Source organism: Suricata suricatta, chromosome 13, assembly GCF_006229205.1.
Source record: "Suricata suricatta isolate VVHF042 chromosome 13, meerkat_22Aug2017_6uvM2_HiC, whole genome shotgun sequence".
NCBI lineage: Eukaryota > Metazoa > Chordata > Mammalia > Carnivora > Herpestidae > Suricata > Suricata suricatta.
Genome location: NC_043712.1, coordinates 19,850,706 through 19,873,717, shown reverse-complemented (window position 1 = coordinate 19,873,717; position 23,012 = coordinate 19,850,706). Strand labels below are relative to the sequence as shown.

The 23,012-nt window shown below is 48.1% G+C and overlaps 1 protein-coding gene across 3 annotated transcripts; it reads right to left on the bottom strand.

The window, feature by feature from the left end:
* Positions 1-2,466: 2,466 nt before the first annotated feature.
* On the bottom strand, positions 2,467-21,527 carry WDR31 (WD repeat domain 31). 3 transcript variants are annotated; one of them, XM_029920773.1, is made up of 11 exons: positions 21,444-21,527; positions 18,671-18,766; positions 13,695-13,834; positions 13,025-13,157; positions 10,775-10,876; positions 9,484-9,628; positions 9,289-9,389; positions 7,545-7,612; positions 6,405-6,546; positions 4,610-4,772; positions 2,467-2,674 (listed from the first exon to the last, which is right to left on the bottom strand). In XM_029920773.1, the coding sequence occupies exons 3-11, from the start codon at positions 13,760-13,762 to the stop codon at positions 2,514-2,516; spliced, it is 1,083 nt and encodes a 360-aa protein (XP_029776633.1). In that variant the 5' UTR covers positions 13,763-13,834; positions 18,671-18,766; positions 21,444-21,527; the 3' UTR covers positions 2,467-2,513. The 3 variants fall into 3 exon arrangements, with proteins under 3 accessions (XP_029776633.1, XP_029776634.1, XP_029776635.1); XM_029920774.1 differs by having other exon boundaries at positions 10,775-10,849; XM_029920775.1 differs by having other exon boundaries at positions 10,775-10,849; positions 13,716-13,834.
* Positions 21,528-23,012: the final 1,485 nt, after the last annotated feature.

Sequence of the window (23,012 nt, the reverse complement as noted above, 5' to 3'; positions counted from 1 at the left end):
AGCCCCGCGTCAGGCTCTGTGCTGACAGCTAGCTCAGAGCCTGGAGCCTGCTTCTGGTTCTGTGTCTCCTCTCTCTGACCCTCCCCCTCTCATGCTCTCTCTCTGTATCAAAAATAAATAAAAAACATTAAAAAAAATTTTTTTTAAATGCATAGAGTTCAGGGAAACAACTTTTTTGCTAACAGAACCCTGCTGATTCATTAGAGGCCTACAGTTTTCTCACATTTACAATCCCTCTGCTCCCCTTCCCCGGGACCCCCTACCAACCCACAGCCTTAGACTTTCTGCCTGCCTGCCTGCCTGCCTTCTTTCCCGAAGAAAGGGCTAGCTGTCGCACTGGCAGCTCAGGGTGTGCCAGGACTGTCCCCGAGACACCTGTGTATGGTTTCTGGGCACTTGGCCAGGAGGGTCTCCTTTAGAGCCCAAAGTTAGTAACTGGTCTAGAAAATACACAAACAGCGTCAGAGTCTACAAATTTCTAAAATGAACTTTGTAACATCAGGCAATGATAAAGGAATGGGAAGGGAAGTAGTCTGGCTTCGAGTTGGGCCGACCCCGGGTCAGATCTGTTCTTCCCCTGCCTCCTGTTCCTCAGCTCCTTCCCCTGCCTCCGCGTGTAACCTGGGGCAAAGGACTGAGTGTTCCTGGGCCTCAGCTTCCTCATCTGCGACATGGGAATAACAAGACTTGTAGTGAGAATAAACGTACCCAGACGGCTGTGGGTGCTCAGTGAAGCAGCTTCCTCTCCCGCTATCCCTTTGTCCTTCTAGATCCTAAAGGTCCGGAACTTAAGGAGTCAAAGGAAGACAAAAAAGGACTAAAAGTTTAGAAATAAGAGGTAAGGAGAATGGGTGAAGGAATGGTAAATGTTTTGTGAGCAGAGGAAAGTGTTCAGTCCAGACAGAGAGCAATACTGAACTATGGTTATCCTTTATAAGCACCTGCTACATCGCTTGGCATTTGATAATGGTTCTGTCCAGTCCTCAGAACAGCACTGTGAGGAACGTGTGATTATTAGCTGCACCTTATTGGTGAGGAAACTGTGACTTTAGAACACTCAAGCTCACCTAGCTAAATGGAGAAGCGGAGATTCAAACTCGGGACTGACGCTGTGCACTAGCTTAAGATCGTCCCACAGGGAAGCTGGCCCCAAAGACGGGCAGGAGGGAGACAAGGAAGATGGCTATCATCTCGTGGTATCGGGGACAGGCAGGGGCCAGAGAAGACCAGTGCGAAGTCTTCCTTTGGCTGGGACTCATCAGAAAGGGAGTCTCCAGGCCTCCATTACCTTATGTGTGGGCTCACCTAGGCAGGAGGGACTCTATCCTCCGTGAAGGAAATGGGCTGGGGACTGATGTCTTGTGGGGCCACACGATCTGACCTGAGCACTGTGCCCCTCCTCACCGAGGAGGACTCAGTAGCTGGCACATGGTTGAGTCCATCCCTCTGTTTTCTCTATGTTCTGTTGTTATTGTAGACTCCCCTTTGCCTCACACTGGCCATTCCACAGAGTTTATATAAAACAAAATATTAAAATGTACAAATTAAATTTTTTGTGGCCTTAATCTCAGAACCTTTTCATTTTCTTTCTTTCTTTTTTTTGGTAACGTTTATTTATTTTTGAGAGAGAGACAGAGACAGAGAGAGACAGCGCAATGGGGGAAGGGGCAGACGGAGAGAGGGAGACACAGATCCAAGGTAGGCTCCATCCAGGCTCTAAGGTGTCAGCACAGAGCCAAAGGCGGGGCTTGAACTCTCGGACTGTGGGATCATGACCTGAGCCGAAGTCGGATGCCCAACCGACTGAGCCACAGAGGCGCCCCAAACCTCTCCATTTTCTTATGCACAGAACAGGTTTGATAACTGGGATTCTGGGCAAGGCCCTTTGGCTGTGGCCTTTTCAAGCTATTCGCGGTCTAAGCTTCATGCCACCTCAGCACTGGTCTGGGACGGGCCACCTCCCACTCTGCGGCTCCTCCTAGAAGCCAAGACTTCTTTCTTGCCTTAACTTTGACTCTTCACCTTGCTGAGGAGCAGTGGCTGGAGCTTAAGCTCAGGTCTTCGGTCCATTTCTGCTGTGGAGCTACGCTGTGCTTTCCCGTGTGGACCACCGTGAGGCTGCCAGAAGTTTCCCTCTCCCTGCGTCTTCTATCATGGAGACATGGGACAGGCCAGTTCGACAGACTCAAGCCTGGGCTCTGACCCATAGCGGCCTATCTTATCCGTGCAGGGCATCATCTGGAGCCATAAACCTGGCTCTGGAAGAGCAGTCACTGGAAATTGCACTTGGATTTCACTCGTATGGAGAACTTTATCTTTAGTTCATGTTTCTAAACTGCACCTGGACTTAAACTGGCTTCTAACCCTGTTCTGCCTCCTGAGTGAAACCAAGCAGAGAGCCCTGGTCCCATATCGCCGCCCGCCCTCCCTGCACAGGATCATAGGGGAGAACAAAGCCACACTGAGAAAGGATAGGCCACGGTTTGATATTGTCCAGTGAATGTCTCTTGGCCTCAGAAAGCTGCCACTTCCCGCAGTGCCAGCCCTTGGCTGTGGTCCACCCTGAGCAGGTGAATTCCTCGGCTGAAGCTCGCACACAGCAAGGAGACGGTGTCGCCAACAGCCAGGGAGGTCAAAGGTCCCGATCCATCCAGTGACAAGGTGAACAGGCAGGCTGGGGAGGAAGAAGGAACCAGCAGCTGAGGCTGAGAGCGCAGTGTCACGGGACGCGAGGTCTCTGCGACAAACCCACATATATAAAGCGCGCGCTCCCTGCACATAACCTAGACAAGGACAGCACCGCCACCTCAGAGGACTGTGCCCGGGGGGGTGGGGAGGGGGGGTCAGCCGCATGGCTTCCACCACAGAGAAGGGCGAGTGGACCAAACAAGATGTGTATCATATTACTTAGAAGCATGTTCAGATGGCTGGGACCTCGCCTGCTAGGACGTGTTAACATGCTGCCTTCAATCACCACCTGCCCAGGGAGCAAGGCAGGGGCCAGGGCGGAGGAGGACACACCAGGACACTGATCTCCAGCTGCTGGCCTCTGGGGTCTTGCTCCCTTCAGGACGAAGGAAACTGGGACCCGAAGGGCAGTCTGAGGGCCTCCAGCCAGCCCAGGCTCCCTCTATGCTCGTCTCGGAGGCCACAGGGCACCTGGGGGGCAGGGCAGCACTTAACCTGTCCTCTCTGGTCCCAGGGTTATGAACGCTGGACCCTGAAACGGCTGCTCTCCACACTACCCACAGCTGCAGCGCCTGGCGGCTGGAGAGGGCAGCTCCGGGGGTGGGCACAGTCGGGCTGTCCTCCCTTCAGAGTTCAGCTCATGTGCCACTAGACATGATGTCACAGCTTTCCTCTGAGGGGGCTCCTGCATCCTCCCCTGGCAGGAGCTAAGCTTCTGTAAGAAATTGTTGTGAGTTTTGCTAGGTTAACACTGTCCCCTGTGTCCGACAGAACCCTGTGTCCGGGCGAAACAGCATGTGGGCGCCTGGGGGGCTCAGTCTGGCTCTCAATTTTGGCTCAGGTCATGATCTTACTGTTCCGGAGATTGAGCCCTGCAACAGACTCTGGGCCGACAGCATGGAGCCTGCTTGGGATTCTCTCCCTCCCTCTCTCTCTCTCTCTGCCCCTCCCCTGCTTGTACACACTTGCTCACGAGTGCTCTGCCTCTCGGAAAAATAAGTGAACTTCAAGAAAAGAAAGTAGCATGGAGGCAGTGGGGTGCTAGTAAGGCAGCTTTCTGGAAGGAAAAACCCACCACCATGACTCACAGCACTTGCCAGTTTCTGTACTCTAAACACTCCCACTGTGACCCTATTAAATCTGCCCGAATATTCAGCGATCAGCCAGCAGGAGGGGCTCTGGCACCCCACCCCACCGTGTTCCCTAAAAAACACCTTTCTCTCTGGAGCTCTGAAGTGTCCTGGCCTTGCTGCGACCTCAGACCTTAGCTGCAGCCTCAACACAGGGCAGTCTTTCTGAGACTCTCTCTACTCTCCCTCACACCCACCTAGACCTGAGGCTCTCATTTTGGTCCTTGAAAACGATTTAAAAAAAAGTTTTTTTTAATGTTTTACTTATTTTTGAGAGAGAGAGAGAGAGAGAGACAGCGTGAGCAGGGGAGGGCCAGGGAGAGAGAGAGATGGAGACACAGAATCTGAAGCAGGTTCCAGGCTCTGAGCTAGCTGTCAGCACAGAGCCTGAAGCAGGGCTTGAACCTATGAACCGTGAGATCATGACCTGGGCCGAAGCTGGACGCTTAACTGCCTGAGCCACCCAGGCACCCCAAAAATGAAATGGTCAAGTGGCAATTCTTATTCTCTTTCCTAGACATTTTGAGCATCGCATGTTAAAACCTGATGCAGAACTTGACACAGAAAGAATACTAAGTGCCAAATACACATGATGTCTCAGGAACAAGTCCACACAGCACGGCACTGGGGCTCGTGTGGTGACGGCTTCCAGCTGGTCATCTCATAACCACTCGGGGCCTGGCTAGTGGTAGGACACGAGTGGCTTTGCATTTGCTGAGCCACGGAGAGAGTTTCAGGGAAGCTTTTAGGACTCCATGAAGCTTTGAGAAACGCCAACAGCGGCCCCTTACCTCCAGGATCCTGGGTCCAGATCTTGACTTTGCAGTCGTGTGATGAGGTAGCAACCGTCGGCATCCAGGCTAAAGCTCTTGGTAGAAAGACACAGGATGCGACAGTCTGGAAATGCCCCCTGTATTCACATATCCTGTTCCGCGTCTGCCGCAGGTCCCACAGCTGCAGAGCAATTTCACAGGCTGGCTCGCCCACGCGCTCCTCCCCGGTCCACACGTACTTCACGCACGGACTTGCACCCTCCCACCTCCTCGTGGGCCCCCGGCTCCCTCCACTCACCTGCTCGCGCGGCCACCCCCATCGTCACCCAGCAATTACACACCGAAGCATCTATCCATCGGTGATTATTTTAACCATCAACTATCCCCAACAACCCTTGGTAAGGATGTGCCAGGAGAGGTGTCACCGTCCTCAGTGACGTCACGGTTAGGGATGTGAAAGCTCCAAGTCCTACAGCACGATGGGACAGTATGGGGTTGCCTACTGTCTTTTTTAAAGTTTTTAGTTTATTTAAGCAATCCCTGCACCCCACGTGGGGCTTGACTCTCACGACCCTGAGATCAAGAGTCACACACTCCTCCGACAGAGCCAGCCAGGCGCCCTTGGGTTGCCTACTTTCTGGGCAGCTCAAAAGCTGCCTTCCACCAGCCTCGCGGCCTCTGTGGGTCCTGTGGAGACTTCTCGAAAGGACACACAGGTGCAGACCTTCTGATTTATCGCCTGCGTGCTGACCCTCGGTGTATGAAGACGAGACTCCACAACAAAGGAGGGCCTGCCGATCCCACTCTCACTGATACGAATCAGACCAGCTAGAGAACAAGGTTCAGGGAGGAGCGCCAAATGAACCGAGTGCTAAAAGGCATGAAATCACCAGACTCAACATAATTGAGGAGAATAATGTTCAGAGAGGAGAGTGATCTGAATTGTGTCTGGGAAACAATGAATCCACAGGACACCATGTCAGCTGCCGGAGCTGGAAATGCTTAGCCTGGTGAAGAGATGCTACATCAATAGCCTGGGATTCAGTGCCTCAACCTACCACTTACTAGAGGTGTGGTCATGGGGTGCCTAGCTGGCTCGGTCGGTAGAGGTGTGGTGTCATGCAAGAGATTTCAACTTGCCATGCCTCTGTTTCCTCATCTGTAAAATGGGAATTATTGTAGCATTTAACTCTTTAACTTACAAGATTGTTTAAAGGATTAAATGAGATAATGCATGTAATATGCTCAGGCCTGGCATATAATGTCTGATAAAATGGGGTCTGTAATTACTCTATTTGGACTAGATGCCCCTTTTAACCTATATTCTACAGTTAGGAATCCCAGGTACTTTGGAGGAGCCACGGCAATCTAACCGAAAAGTCACGGCAAGGAAAGGTAAGTGGGTGAGGGATGGGGTGGGCCCTCAACCAACACTGGAGCTTGCTTCCTGAAGAGCTTGCGGCCCCTTTACTGTGACCACGAGCACAGTGCAAATACACTTGGCTCTTCAGACAGCCCCTCCCCTTTCTGAGGCCTGCTGGGAGTAGGGACATTGGCCAGCGGGTTCTGTGTTTGGCACCTCCCTATCCTGACTCTCCACCCATCCCTCTTTTCTGCTACCACTTCAGAGAGCCCAAGGCTAATGGAGGTTTCTGGAGAGAAGCATCTGGAATGTAAAGGCTCACTTACAGTCTGCACTTGGAATAGGCCTGAGCCATTAGTAGAGCTGGTCTGTGCAGCCAGTATAGACATGAGGTCAGAGTAAGTATCTTGATCGTCAGGCACCAGACACCCAGACCCCCCAGTCTCTTACTGTGGCTTCGCAGCCTTCCCCTCCAAAGCCGCTGCTGCAGGAGATACACTTGTTTCCATCCTCGCTGACCTCGCAGTGGGTCTGAATATGCTGCTTCGTGGGAAATACATGTGCTACCCGCAGCCCCCGGCTGTCCCATAATCTGAAAGGAATTGCAGCAGGAGATGAGCCTGTGGTACACAAGGCTGAGACACCCACCACCATAGGTCTTGGCTCTTGGCCACTTCGGGCAGTCAGATGGAATGTCATGATTTACCTACAAACAGGAGTATGAACCAGATCAAGCTTGGAGACTCCAGAGCTGCCAGGAAATAACCAATTTGAAAGACAGCAGAGCTCTTTCTATTTTGAGACCCAGTTAAGAGGAATTTAGCCCAAGCATCTTAATTGTATAAATTAATTTGTTAATCTGGCCCTTTGGGATACTGCTTTCAACAGAGAAGAGGATATTTCTGTGCCGGTGATTTAAAAAAAGTTTTTTTTAAAAGAGCCTTATTATGATCCAGAAGAGCAGTCACCATTCTAGAATCAGATACAAAAGGTTTACAGGTCTTGGCCCACCTGGGCCATGGGGTCCGCCATGTTTTATTCCACCTCTCATCTCCTTTTACCTCATTCCTGCGATTTTCTGAGTAGAAAGAGTCCCTTCTGAGGTCCAAAGTTTCTACTCAAGAAAGGTTTACTTCATTTGACTCCCCTGAGGGGGAGTCCAACCCCATTTCACCAGATGAGGCCACACCCAGGGTGGGGGGCGGTGACTGAGAACCTCTGGAGCCCAGCAGGGGTGGCAAGGGGAGCCAGGCAGCTGGAGAGCTGGTGACAAGCCTACCGTGAGCTTCACCTGAGTGTGTCCTGGGCGTTTCCCGAACATGGTCACACAGGGGGTGAGGGCGGGTCAGACAGAGCCAGCTGCTTCACAGCCAACCCGGACAGGGCTTCTTCCCAGCAGACCTCCTGGCATCCACCCTCCACCCAGGTGCTTCAGGGGGCCACGTCAGAGAGACCCCAGCCCTGGGCGCAGGGCGGAAGGCTCGGGGAAGGTGCATTGGGGAGGGGAAGCGGAGGGGGAAGGGAGTCACGTAGGCACGGGAACCACAAACCTCCACCGGATACACTTTCATGGCTGCTCAGTAAGCCCACCTGATGGTTTTATCTTCTGAAGTCTGTAGTATATACGGTTCCCGGGGGACCCAGCACAAGTGAGTGACCTGGAGAAAGCAAAGTTTTTGTAACTTCTCCATCCCAAACATTCCTCTACTGTCCTTGCTGTAAACTGTGCTTGGGGAGCCTGGGTGACTCCGTCCGTTGAGTATCGAACTTCGGCTCCGGTCACGAACTCGCAGTTCATGAGTTCAAGCCGTCAGTACCAAAGCTGTCGGCGCAGAGCCTGCTTCGGAGCCTCTGTCTCCCTCTCTTTCTGTCCCTCCCCTATTTGTGCGCTCTCTCTCTCTCTCTCTCTCTCTCTCAAAAATAAACATTTTTAAAAAATACTGTGGTAAATAGCATCTCTGTGCCACTTCTCACGGATGCTGAGGAGTACATTTGACCTGGAGGGACTCTGTGCTGCGCAGACACCCATGGGTCGTGCTCCACCGGCGAACCCTGGGTGAGCAGGAGCAATGGTGGCAGCGGGGACAGCCGTGAGCACCCAAATGCACCCAGACATGCGGTAGAGAGTTGCTGGCGAGCAGCTGCTAAGGAGAGCAGACCCCGTGCTATGGTGGGACCATGAAACCCTAGTCTGAGTCCTCACAGGGTTCAGGAAGAGTGTTCTTTCTCTCCGTCCCTGTAGCCCCCTGCTGGACAGGCATGAAACAGTTTTCAAAACAACCCGAAGTGACAGGATTCTCTTCCAGCAACCCCCACAAATAGCCAGGGCATAGGCGAGCACACCTTGCCATGGACAGTTGTCTTCAAAGTTGGAAAAGATGCCCATGGCTGACATTTGATGCCCGCTACCTGAAATCTACAATGTCAGGTCACAGGATTCTCCCCAGTTTATAAACGAAGACCTACTCTAACTTTCTTGGGGTAACAGCTAAAAAGTGATGGATATTGGGGCACCTGGCTGGTTCAATCATTACAACATGTGATTCTTAATTTATTTTTATTTATTTATTTTTGAGAGACAGAGAGAGATCGCGCGAGCAGGGGAGGGTCAGAGACAGAGGGAGACACAGAACTGGAAGCAGGCTCCAGGCTCTGAGCTGGCTGTCACCACAGAGCCTGACGCGGGGCTCGAACCTACGAACCAAAAGATCATGATCTGAGCCGAAGCCGGATCCTTTACCGACTGAGTCACCCAAGCGCCCCTTTTTAAAAAAAATTTTTTTTATGTTTAACATATGATTCTTGATCTCAGGGTTGTGAGTTCGAGCCCCACATCATGTGTAGAGATTACTTAGAAAAGATGCTGGATTCATGATGTAAACCCAGGTATGAGTGACCTCAAAGACTGTGGAGTTTATCCAGTCTGCTACCAGAAAACACTGGTCTTCACAAACACAGCAAATTATACGTAAAGCAAAGGGTCATGCTTATTTCTCTGCACAATGAAACATCTACGGAACACACAACAGGCATAAGCTGTGAGACCCTGGAGGACAGGGACTGTGTCCTGGGCCACTACCCCTGCTCCCAGCACAGAAGATAAGCAGTAACTACATTTTGAGGGAATAAATGAAGACACCTCTAAAAATTCTGCTATGAGCTAACAGAAGATCTCAAGAGATCATCCAATCTGATAACCCGAGAGGCCAGGGGTGGGGTGAGCGGTAATGAGGGCACCCACGCCTCTACAGCTGGCTGTGGGTCTCCTGATCTCTCTCCCCGGTTCCCTGCCTCACCCCTGTCGTCCGGCTCTGTACCAAGTTTGAGTTCCTACCAGGTTCCTGGAGATGGAAGCTCTCTCCGCACACTGTCCGGTCCCAATGTCCCACAGCAGCAGGGTGTTGTCCCGAGAGCCAGTGCACAGCTGCGAAGAGTCTGGGGAAACAAGGGGAAGCTGGGTCCGTGGGCGGCCAGCACGGGGCTTTCCAGAAAGCACACGGGCGCTGGGAGGAGATCTGTGTTACCTCACCTGGACTCACAGCCAACCCAGTGACCACCATGGAGTGGCCAGAGAACTGCTGCCTTGGTTGGGAGGGGCCGTGCAAGTCCCACATCATGACCGTCCTGTCGCGAGAGGCGCTGAAGAACTGGCTTGATCTGTGCACGCAGGCTACCTGCTCAAGAGAAAACGTGCTCCAGCACGCGGCTTCGCCTGGACCTCAGGATGGGAAATGGCCCGGCGCCGGGGTGGCTCACTCCCTTAGACCTCCCACTCTTGCTTTCGGCTCAGGTCATGATTTCACGGTTTGAGAGTTCGAGCCCCATGTCGGGTTCCGTGCTGGCAGTGCAGAGCCTGCTTGAGATTCCCTCCCTCTCCCTCTCCCTCTCCCTTTCTCTCTCAAAATAAAGAAATGAACTTAAATGTTTTAACGGGAAACAGGGGGATGAGGGCATTTGGAGCTGAGGCTCTCCCGGGCCCTGCCCTGGCATCTCAACACCATACTCTGCGCCACACGAGTTGTGGCGGTTGCCCAGGCTCGTTCTGGGTGGAGTCGCCATCTCAATTCCAATTTTTAGCTCATTTAGGGGGATTCCAGAGGCGGCAGTTGTAGAAATTGACATTTTCCATCATTTCTGCTGCAAGCTCACTCTGTAATGCTTTTTTAACCAAATTAATATTTAAAAAAAATTTTAATGCTTATTTATTTCTGAGACACACACACACACACACACACACAGAGTACAAGCAAGTGAGGGGTAGAGAGAGGGGGACACAGAATCTGAAGACAGGCTCCAGGTTCTGAGCTGTCAGCACAGAGTCCGATGTAGGGCTCAAACTCACAAACCACGAGATCATGATCTGAGCCGAAGTTAGATGCTTAACCAACTGAACCACCCAGGTGCCCCAACAAAATTAATTTTTATTTAACCATTTTTGGCTTTTAAAATATTTCCCCAACTAGACTGGAAGGTTCCCGAGCATAGTCTGTCACTTTTCTAGCTATGGTGAACACCCAGGCAGCCTTGGGTACACGCCCCTGTGGAGTTAGGACAGTCAGGGGAGTTTTCTCAGCTGTTCTCTGCTTGCCACCTGAGCTATTAAGGGCTTAGTGACAAAATAGGAGTGAATGGTCTGCTGTTTTTCCTCGTGAAGGGCTTCACAGCATCAAATGAAGCCCTTGCATTTTCCTTAAGACTGAATATTCACTCACTCTTACTACGCAGAGCTGAGCTACTCCCTTCCTTATTCAGTTATTATTACTGAATATTATTGAGTATATTATTATTTATTATTGGGAGAGGAACCAGTTGATAATTACCTTCGTGATTTCTCGTTCATGTCCTTTGAAACGTCTCACCACATTTCCGGTTTTCCAGTTATAGGCCACCACTGTCTGCAGAGTCAGCACAGTCGTCAGAATCTTTGAAATATTTTCAGTGAATTGTTATTTAACTGAAACAACAAGCCGTTACTTCATTCTCTACCTCAGTTCGCCCTCTCTGTAGGGCCTTAGGGCTTTATTGTTGCCTCCCTCCTCATGTGCCTCTACACAGAGTTTCTTTTCTTTCCTGCCGGCCAACCAACCAGTCCTGTCTCTCTCCGGACCACGGGCCACTCCTCAGAACCTTACTGATGGGGCTCAGAGGACACTCCCCAAGGGGAACTGACTCGGGCTGAGGTTCTGGTTGTAGATGAAGTAAAACTCCATGTGGGATTAGAGTCTTTCTCCCTACTTCTGTTGCACATTTATTTTAGTGTATTTAAAGAAATTTGTCGGCAAGTAATAAATTGTATCATGTATCTTGAATGTATCATAGATAAGCTGCTATATAACGATTGCCACTTCAGATAGCTGTGAAATTAGGTGATTATCTAGTTGTTACTTAACCTTCTAATTTCTGTGTAAGTCTAATTACATGAAATAGAAGTTGGTGTTTTGATTTTTTACTTTGCTTTTCTGTTTGGAGTGTCATTGTAACTACTTGTATTGTAAATGATGGAAAATAACTGCATATGTTAAAAAAAATAAATTGTGTTATATTCCAAAAAAAAACCTCTGCTAAAATTAAATAAATAAATAAATAAATAAATAAAATAAAGAAATTTGTCGTGGTTCAGTCACTAAGCATCTGACTTCGGCGCAGGTCATGGTCTCATGGTTTGTGAGTTTGAGTCGCACATCAGGTGAACTTGAGCCCTGCTTCGGGGTGAGCCTGGCTTTTCTCTCTCTCTCTCTCTCTCTTTCTCTTCCCACCCCCTGCCTCTCCTGGGGATTCTCTACCTCCCTGTCCCCTCCCCTGCTCACTTGCACCCTCTTTAAAATTTTTTTTTAAATTTGCCACCTTAAAAAAATGTACCATCTTAATAATTTCAAGGTGTGCAGTTCAGTACCATTAAGTATATTCACTGTTGAAAAACAGATCATGCTTTTTTTTTTCTAACAAAAAAAAAAAAAAACCCATAACCCCATCTGCCAGAGAGAATCATTATGAAAACTTTCTTTCCATCCTTTTTCCAGGCGTATACTTTAATATTTTGTTGTGAGTGTTTCTCCACCTGAGCAGGAGACCGGCCTGGTCTCCGGTAGTTCATCGCTTGAGAGTAAGGAGCATGTAAGCACTGCACCTGGTTAAATCCCAGTCTCTTCATTGGTAAAACAGAGAGGCTAACCCTTCTCTACCTACACAGCAAGTGAAGGTCATATAAACAAAATTTCATACATCTAAAATGATACTGACTTTATGACAAAAGGCTGCCAATTAAATTATGCTACCATGCTTTATCATCAATTTTTATTTTATTTATTTTTATTTATTTTTAAGTAGGCTCCACGTCCAACATGGGGCTTGAACTCATGACCCTGAGATCAAGAGGTGTATGCTCTATGGACTGAGTCAGTCAGACACCCCATCATCGATTTTTAGATGCACACTGATTTCCGAGGTGCTGACTTATAAAAGCACGGGTGTCTTAGAATCCATGAAATACAAATGTGAAAATGAGAGGAATGAAAAGAGTCAGCACTTTTGCTACCAGTGTCCTAGCTGTGAGTGCTGTGATAGAGCCAGATGCGGGAGAGGGGGCTTCCAGATTCACCGTTGTCAGTGGGAGGAAGGGCAGGAGCACAGAGGGGCGGGATCCTGACGCACACCAGGGTAGAGATTTTGGCAAAAGAGCTGCATCCAAGAGACTGGAAGTCTCCCTTTGGTGACAAGTAACCTCTGTGTCTGTGTGTGGGTATGAAAATGGGTTGGTCGGAATAACACTCGTCATTTATAAAAAGCACATGGGTGGTCTGGCACATCGCCAAGGATCTTACATCTCACCACTGTCCTGGGAGGCTGGTGTTATCATCCCCATTTCATGGATATGGAGACTGAGGCTCAAGACCAGTAGACGACTTGCCCAGAGGAATAGTAAGAGATACACCCAGTCTCCCTAAGTCTAAAGTCCATGGTTTTTATACAACCCAACATGGCTTCCAGAAAGGCAAAACCAGTGCTCCCTTCTCAAATAGCTCCCCTTGTCTTCAAGAAGCCGGTTCCCTAGCAAAGCGGGCAGACCCCACCTTATCTTTTCCTCCAGAGACACACAGGTCTGGGCTCAGAGCAGTGACGACAGACACAGTATCCACGTGGGCTGGGCTGTACTCCTGACAAGCTTTAGTTTGAATTCTCTCTTCTAGAATTCCATCGGGCCTGCTAGAGAAAGGACAGCAAATGTGAGGCCCAGTGGTATGGAGAGCAGTGGGGCCCGGGGAAGAGGAGGTGGCCTTGGGAGACGCTGAGGAGAAATCCAGACAAGGAGTACAGAAAGGAGACCCAGGCCATTGCCAGAAACGGGATTACTAACACTGAGCATGCTCAGAACAACTGAAGGACCGGAATCCGATAAAGAGGAATCCTGAAGCCAAGAAGCCAGGAGTCTTTGCTCACCCTAGACATTAGTCCCAAAGCTGCAGGGCCCCTTTCTGCATGGCCATGGACCCTAGCTAATCAGCTCTTTCTCATCCACAAGAAAATAGACCAAACTGACTTCCGGGAAGGGCATCAATAATCGCTCTGGGCCTTCTCTTTTTTCAGTGGAGTATTAAAAACAAATTTTTTTAAGGTAATCTCTACTCCCAACGTGGGGCTCGAACCCACAACCCTGAGATCAAGAGTCACATGCTCTACTGACTAAGGCAGCCAGGCACCCCTTTAGTGGAAAAGTTTAATGCACATGATAAAACGTGGGACCTGCGTGCAGGACTGCCGAACCTGTACTTGTACGTGCTGTGCTTGAGCTTGCTTTGCAGTTTCCCCATCGCTGCGCAGGACCTACGCAAAACCTTGTGAGGCACAGCATCCCCTGTGGCTGCCGGAAGATGTGATCCCTGCTGAGGAAGAAGAACACGTACTGTTAGTTTTGTTAGGTGTGACAGCAGTGGTATGGTTACGTAAACACAAATCCTTTTTTTAAAGATTAATTCATGGGGGCGCCTGGGTGGCTCAGTCCGTTAAGCATCCGGCTTCAGCTCAGGTCAGATTTCACGGTTCGTGGGTTCGAGCTCTACGCGTCGGGCTCTGTGCTGACAGCTAGCTCAGAGCCTGGAACCTGTTTCAGATTCTGTGTCTCCCTCTCTCTCTGACCCTCCCCTGCTCCAGCTGTCTCTCTCTGTCTCTCAAAAATAAAAAAAAAAGATTAATTCATGATACTCATTCACTTTTCCTCCTCTCTCTCCCTGCCTCCTCTTCAGGCTCTGGGAATGCACCCTCCAGTAAACCTTTAGCAGATCAGCAAAAATAAAAAGTAATTAAAAATGTTTTAATGTTTTTATTTATTTTTGAGAGGGAGAGACAGAGTATGTGTGGGGGGGGCGGGGAGGGAGCAGAGAGAGAGGGAGACACAGAATCTGAAGCAGGCTCCAGGCTCTCAGCAGAGAGCCCAACATGGGGCTCAAACCCACAAATTGTGAGATCATGACCTGAGCCGAAGTCGGATGCCCAACTGACTGAGCCACTCAGGCACCCCCAAAACAAAACGAATTTTGAAAATACAAAGAAGTTTCTCAACAAGTTAAATGTAGGATTGCCATAGGACCCAACAATTCTACTCGTGGGAAGATAGCCAAAATAATTGAAAATAGGTGTTCAAACAAAAATTTATACATGAATGTTCATGGCAGCACTGTTTACAACAGTGAAGAGGAGAAAACAACCCAAATGCCCAGCAATGGATGAACGAATAAACAAAATGTGGTATGTCCATACAATGATTATTATTCGGCCATAAAAAGGAATAATGTATTGATATATATGATAATGTAGACGAACCCTGAAAACATCACATTAAGAGAAAGAAGCTAGGCACAAAAGGCCACATGTTGTCTGATTCCATTCATATGAAATATCCCTGGTCAGAATCTACATAGACAGAAAGCAGGCTAATGGTCGCCAAGAGCTGGGATGATGAGGAATAGGGAAGGGCCATGTTAATAGGCAGAGTTTCCTTTATGGATAATGAAAATGTTCTGGAACTAGACTTTGTGGATGGTTGCATAACACTGCCTATATGCTAAACAATAATAACTTTTATATTATGCATATTCTACCACAATAAATACCAGGAGTATGTATTTGAAAATAAACAATTTCACCAGTGAAGCTTCTTGAAAAGAGCCTTAGTTATTCTAAATGGTTATAAACTTCCTAGTGTGCTGCTGCTTTTTTTAATAATTTCACATGGGGTGCCTGGGTGGTTCAGTTGGTTAAGCGTCCGAGTTCGGCAGAGGTTATGATCTTACCGCTCATCAGTTCGAGTCCCGTGTCGAGATCTGTGCTGACAGCTCAGTGCCTAGAACCTGCTTCAGATACAGTCTCCCTCTCTCTCTACCCCTCCTCTGCTTGTACTCTGTCTCTCTCTCTCAAATATAAATTTAAAAAATAATAATTTCACGTGACAGTTCTCTAAATTAGTGCGCCAGGTCATGAAATAACTCTGTGGTAAGAATGAGATTCTAGGGACATCTGGCTAGCTCAGTTGGTAGAGTATGCAACTCCTTTTAAGTTTTTGTTTTAAGTTTATTGATTTCTTTTGAGAGAGAGGGAGAGAGAGAGAATCCCAAGCAGGCTCTGTGCTGTCAGAGGGGCTTGAACTCAGGAACCATGAGATCATGACCTGAGCCGAAACCAAGAGTCAGACGATGCTAAAATTGACTGAGCCACCCCGGTGCCCCAGTAGAGTATGCGACTCTTGATCTCAGGGTCATGAGTTCAAACCCCATGGCGAGTGTGGAGCCTACTTAAAAAAAAAAAAGAAAACAATGAGATGCAAGAGCTAAGGACACTAACTGAGACAATACAGGTAATGACCCAGACCTGTAGTTCTTAAAGTCTGACCTGAGGACCAGTGGGGATTCCCGAGTCCCTTTCAAGGAGTCTGTATGGTCCTCCCTTTTCCCAACAACCACATCTCTGTGTGAGGCTTGCTTTTCTTATGCCACAACCCCAGTGACATTGCAATGGACCCAATGCAGAAGCAGATATAAGAACCCAGCTGCCTAATATTGAAACTAAACGTGAACAAGAATTGCAAAAATGTAAAACAATGCCACTTTTCCAACCAAGTTTTTAAAAATGTTTTTCTTTATTTTTGAGAGAAGGAGAGATAGAGCACGAATTGGGGAGGGGCAGAGAAAGAGGGAGACACAGAATCCAAAGCAGGCTCCAGGCTCCAGGCTCTGAGCTGTCAGCATAGAGCCCAGGGTGGACCACAGAGATCATGACCTGGGGCAAAGTTGTACACTTAACCGACTGAGCCACCCAGGGGCCCCTCCAACCAAGTTTTAGTGTGTTTTGGAAAGCATATTCTTTTCTTACTTTTTTTTTTTTTAACAGGCTTTTGGTTAGAAACTTAAACTCATGATCCTAAGATCAAGAGTCACATGCTCAACCAACTGAGCCAGCCAAGCAACCCTAGAAAGCATGTTTTTCATAAAATTACTTTATGTTAACATGTAATAGGTTTATAATTATTATTTTTAAATGAATAAGTAAATATTTTAAAAATATCTGTTTTAACATAAGGGGCACCTGGGTGTCTGAGCCTGCTATGGTTCTGGGTCTCCCTCTCTCTCTGCCCCCGCCCTGCTTGCACTCTTTCTCTTAAAAATAAATAAACATAAAAAATATTTTTGAGGGGGTGCCTGGGTGGCTAAGTCAGTTTAGTGTTGACTATGGCTCAGGTCACAATCTCTCAATTCATGACTTTGAGCCCTGTGTTGGGCTCTGTGCCTGGAGCCTGCTTCGGATTCTGTGTCTCCCTCTCTCTCTGCCCCTCCCCTGCTAGCACTCTGTCTGTCTGTCTGTCTCTCTCTCAAAATTAAACATTAAAAAAACGTTTTAAATTTTTTTAATTAAAAAATTATTTTAAATATATGTTTTAATGTCAGTAGGTGGCAGAATAGAACCCAATCTATACCCTACATAACAAAAGCTCTTTGAGATCCCCAGTCATTTTTATGAGTAAAAGGAAGTCCTGAGGCCAAAAAGTTTGACAACCACTGGCCTAGACCTTAAGTAATGTCAACAATGGGTGATATTTTAGAATCAACAGAATTATTGTTTTTCAGATTTATCTGCAATGTCCCCAACAACTAATAAGGCTAGAACTGAGACAGAATGAATTAGACATTCAAAGTGCTAATCCGTACAATCATTCAGAAAACACCTCCAAAGCACCCAATCTGTGGACTTCCTATACTGGTGGCTGGTGAAATAGGAAAACAGTGACAGGAAGACATGGCCAGCGTGCCTGTCGCTGGGATGAAGGTCTGACTAGGGGCCAATCTCAGCCACGCTGGGTCACGTGTCCACAGCAAGAAGCTCCCCAGAGAAGCCAGAGGGCAGAGGGAAGTAGGGGGTGGGTACTCATTTCCCATCGCCTCTGGGACTCTGTTTCAAGTTGAGGAGAGGAGATTCTCATGGGCATGACTGGCCCATCTCTAGGTAGAATGGTCTACAGGAAGAAAAGCAGCTAAAATTCGCCAAGTTTTCTCAGTCATACCATTAAAAAACAGTTTTCCAGGGGCACCAGGGTGGCTCAGTGGTTAAGTGTCTTTAGCTCAGGTCACGATCTCCTACTTAGTGAGTGCAAGTCCCGCATCGGGCTCTGTGCTGACGGCTCAGAGCCTGGAGCCTGCTTCATATTCTGTCTCCCTCTCTCTCTGCTCCTCATCCGCTTGTGTTCTCGTTCTCTCTCTCTCTCTCAAAAACAAAAACAAACAAACAAACAAAAACAGGGGCACCTGGGTGGTTCAGTGGGTTAAGCATCTGACTTCGGCTCAGGTCATGATCTCATGGTGCATGAGTTTGGGTCCTGCCTCAGGCTCTGTGCTGACAGCTCGGAGCGTGGAGTCTGTTTCAGATTCTGCATCTCCCTCTCTCTCTCTCTCTGTCCCTCCCCCACTCACACTCTGTGTGTGTGTGTCTCTCTCTCTTTCTCTCTTAAAAATAAGTAAACATGAAAAAAATTTTTTTAAGTTTTCCAGAAGAATTTCAGCTTACATTTTGAGCCACTGCCAGCACAGATCTCCTGCCAACATGGGTAACCAGTGCAGAAGCAGCATGGAGTGCAAAGAACGCAGTGTTTGCTACCAGAGCACCGGGCTGCCCCCGCACCCCCCCCAACTCTGCCCCATCCTACTGTGTGCCCTGGGGCTCCTCCATTGCTGGCTTTGCACCTCGGCTTCCCCATCTATAGATGAGGAAACAGATTTCAATGATTTTTAGTAGGCTGTGTGCGCCCTAAGAGGAAGGCCTCTCTCTGTACCGCAGGTAGCTGGCACACAGTATGGCAACAACATTTCTTGTTGAGTAGTGAATCTAAGGTCCCTTCTAGTTCAGACATTCTAGGATTCTCTATTATAAGCATTCGATATGCTGACAGAGAAAATTCCAGATAATTTCCAAAACTCTTGGGATGTTACATTACTTATAGATAGAGGCCACAGGGCCTCCTGTCTGCCCGCATAGCCCATTTTTCAACATTATCGTCAAACCAGAGACAGATGCCATGCATAGATCTAGGTCACCCGAAACAGCAAATGCTATAAATGGATTGGCTTTGCTTAAAACTGATTGGATTCTTAGCTGATAGCATCTGGAGAGCCATATTCCCCTAAAGAGCATTCACAGGACATTCTAAACAAACGATAACTTTTAGAATTACTTACCCCCAGACCAATAGGATTTTCTTGGTGAGCTGCTGTACTCAATGCTGTGTGACATTTATCCTTCAGAAAATAGTTCAGGCAGCCACTTCCTAATCTCTGTAATTATTGAAAAGACGCTTAAATTAATCCCTTCTCTAAGCATGTTTGTTTGCACTGAAAGGAGATTCACAAGGTAAAGACTTTGTTTAGAGATTGTTAAGTGTAGTTTTCCCTCATAAAGAAAGATATCTTACAAAATTCCAAAATCGTATAACTGGCACATTTCCAAAAATCAGGGAGAGTATACCAAAATGTTAATTATACATCTATTTTCATTAATTAATTAATTAAAGTAAGCTCTACACCCAGTGTGGGGCTTGAACTCACCACCTTAAGATCAAGAGTCACATGCTCTACTGACTGAGCCAGCCAGGTACATGGATATATCTATTTTTAAATATACAAAGTAGGTGGATTCCTGCCTGCCTCAGTCGGTGGAACATGTGACTCCTAATCTTGATTTATTCCACAAGCCTCTGAGCTAGATGCTCTTACTGTCTTCATTTAGCAGATGAGAAAATCAAGGCCCAAAGATGCTAAATAACTTGCTCGGATTTACAGATAAGTTGCAAGTACGTGGCAGGGCTGAACCTTGAGTGTAGGCAGTCCGACTCCAGAGGCCTTGTTCTGGATCTGCATACGACACTGCACCTCCATAAAAGCTGGTGCATCGAAAGCCCTTAGCTCAACCTGGCCAACTGTTGTTGATAATAAATGGTGGCTACTAGCACAATCGATAGATTAACAGTGATCTCAACTGAAAGGAGTGATTTCTGCCAACTTCACCCTGAATACTGTTTGTTTATTTATTTATTTATTTATTTATTTATTTTCAGAGTGAGAGTGAATGTTAGCAAATGTACAGGGGAGCGGTGGACAGAGAGAAGGAGAGAGAGAATCCCAAGGAGTCTACACACTCAGTGCTGAGCCCTGAATCGGGGCTTGAGATCCCATGATCTTGAGATCACGACCTGGGCTGCTATCAAAGAACTGAACACTCAACCGACTGAGCCATCCAGGGGCCCTTTAATACTATTAATATACATATATTAAACATATGTAACAAATATACACAGAGAACATACACAAATGGGCATATGAATCTGAAGGATATTAAAATGAAGCCAATATTATGTCTCCTGACCAGAGTCATTGATCACACTAAGAATTCATTAGGTTATATATTACAAACCAAGGCAATTTAAAATCTCAACAAGGTCGTCTGGGTGACTCAGTCTGTTAAGCAGCCTACTTGGGCTCTGATCTCACGAGCCCCACATTCGGCTCTCTCCTGTCAGCACAGAGCTCACTTCAGATCCTCTGTCTCCCTCTCTCTCTGCCTCCTCTCCCCTGTGCATGCATACGCATGAGCTCTCTCTCTCAAAAATAAGCATTTTTTAAAACATAAAATAAAATCTCAACAACAAAGTATATCTACTTGGGCAATGTCCATGCAGTTGTGATTTATTATGAGACTAACCTAAGAAGTGAAAATACTATTCAGTTACCTTCCATTGTTTACACTGTGAACACATAATATACTTGACGGGAGGGGCAGTGTCTTGTTCACTTTTGTATCTGAGCTTTAAAAAGCACAGCCTGGGAGAGTGGATGCATCACAAATATCCGTGGAATGAATGCATAATGGCACACTAAAGTGAAGAGTCTGCTTGGCAAGAAGCTTTTGTTTCTTTTTAAAGTAGGTTCCATGCCCAATGTGGGACTTGAACTCAAGCGACCCTGAGCTCAGGAGTCACATGCTCTACTAACTGAGCCAGCCTGGCACCCTACAAGCTTTTTAAGAACCTAACCACATAAGGGTCCTTTAAAATTGCCCAGCAGCAAAAACATTCAGGGAAGTTACCTGGGCTCGGTCCCAGATTTCAGTCTGGAGAGCCAGCAGGGGGCTTGGAAAAGCCATAAGCTCAACTATTGGCTGGGGATATCCTTGTTGGTTCCAGATAAAAGCAGGCCTAAATCTGAATCCCAGAAACCATTTCTGCCCCAGTTTGCTTTCCAAAGACCTTAGGACACCCAGTGGCCACTCTAAACATAATTCAGAGAAGTCTCTTAACTCTCCGGTATTCCTTGATAGACCCCAGCATATACCCAATGGTTATTTTCCATGAGGAAAGTGGGACTCAGAGGGTTGTGACTTGTTAGGGGTCACACGAGGCAGAGCTGGGGTACTGGATCTTATTGCCCTGGACTACTGGCCCACTGTTCATGTAAATGCTGATTTCATATTTCCTTCCTTCTCCCCAAATCTTCTGTGCACAAGACATATGAACGAAAGCTCAAACAAACAAAACCACAGTGGAAGCACTGGAAGACGGTCTAATTCGACCCTTTAATGGTAGACAGGGGAAACTGAGGCCCAGAGAATAAGTGGGTCTTGCCCAGAGTCTCACAGGGAGTCAACCCTAAGGCCAGAAGTTCCAAGGTTGCCCCAAATTTGGAGAACAACCTGTGTACAATTTTTCCTTCCTGTCCCTTCAGATCACAAATGTCCCCCGCTCTATCCATGTGGACTGCCAAAGCTTAGTTCTGGTGTGTTGGGGTGGGGTGGGGTACGTAGTTCACCCAAAGCGGGGTATATAGGACCACCCACCCCAAGGCTGCCCAGTAAGTCCCCGCTTTGATCAGGCGGGCGGCTGCAGCTGGCAAAGCGCGAGGGCTCCCACCGCCCTGCCCGCCCCTCTCGTACCCTTTCCTCCCACCTCGTGCTACATACCCACCAGCCGGCTTGTAGGGCCGAAGCTGGGACCGGCGGGGCGCAGAATGGAGAGAGTCCGCAGCCACCGCGCTCCACAGCCTCCCGCGTCACCGCCCATAGCAACGAGGCGCGCGTCGCTAGGGCAGGAGTTCCCGCGAAAAGCCTCCGGGCGCTCTCCCGGCCCCGAAGTGCAGTTCCGCTCACCTGACGTCTCCCCGAGGCCGGGACCAGAGAGCTCCGCTCTATTTTCTGACTGGAACGATGCAATGATGAGGTTCCAGAAAAGAAGACCGCGCTGTCTGGGAATCTACAGAATGCAATAAAATAGGTACCACCATGCCGGTCACCGAGAAAGTATGGAATAAATGTCACCTTTTAAATAGTTATTCGCCCCCACGTAGGTGTTGTTTTCGGTTTTGGAGTTTTCGATGATTCCACCCCCTCCTATCTCTCCCTTGGACACTTTCCCAGGTCCCCCCACTCCTATTCCTTTCATTCTTTCTTTCATCAAACCGTTACAGCCCAGCACCACAGCGAAGAGATCCCTCAGTATCGTCTTGAGATCCAATGAAACGGCAGAAACTGTTCCAGAAACGAACAGCAGCTGCAGTTGCATTGCTTCCAGACTAGAGTCTCTTCATTTCTGTATTCCTAGTACACAGGGCTTGGTGCAGAGGAATGGTTTGTTGAATGAATGGATGGATGAATGAATGGGATCCTAGCCAACATTTCTCCTGCACCTAGTAGGGACCTGCTGTGGTCCTGATCTCCCAGCAGAATCGTCTACAACGAAGACTTGTGGAGTTTCTGAAAGCTGGACGACTGTGGGAACAGGAGTAGCGGTGGTGGCACGAGAAAGTTACCTTCACAGAATATCAGGCCTGGCCATTGGGTCTATCTTTCAATGCAAAGTAGCAATTCCTGAAGGGGGACATTTGCCTCTGTTCCCTTCCCTCCCTGGTGATGCACTCATTACTTTCTGAGTAGTGTCCGGTTCCTGACAGGAGCTGGGGTCTACCCCCACGCAACACTGATCTTAGTTCAGAGCTGAGGGCTCTCTCTCTCTGAAAACTCAATCCCTTTTGCCCACAACAACCTGGCAAACTTCAACCAGGAGAGACTGATTGTTTTGCCCTGAGGCACTGGGCTAGGCCCAGGGTAGCTAGAGAGTTGATTTACCTGATCCCTGCCCTCAAGATTCTCCAGCTCTGAGGATGCAGCTCTTCCAGAAAATGCTTTAGGCTTAAAGCACCTGAGTCTCCCAAACTGGTATCTCTAGCCAGACTTCTTCCTACACCGGTAAATCCACCTGCTTTCTGTCCATCTCCACCTGGCTGTCTAAAATACTTCATTCTCAGCATGACTCACACTGGAAACATCATCTTCCCCCCAAACCTGTTCTTCCTCTTTTCTCTCTGAGTGCCCGGCACCACCATTCACCAATCACCCACCCACACCAACGATCTCTGAGTCCTTTGTAACTTTGTAACTTCACTCTCTCTTCTTTGATCCAGAACAAGCCCCAAGACTTAATTCTGCCCCTGAAATGGCCTTTAAAAAAAAAAAAATCTCTCCTCTTCTCTCTAC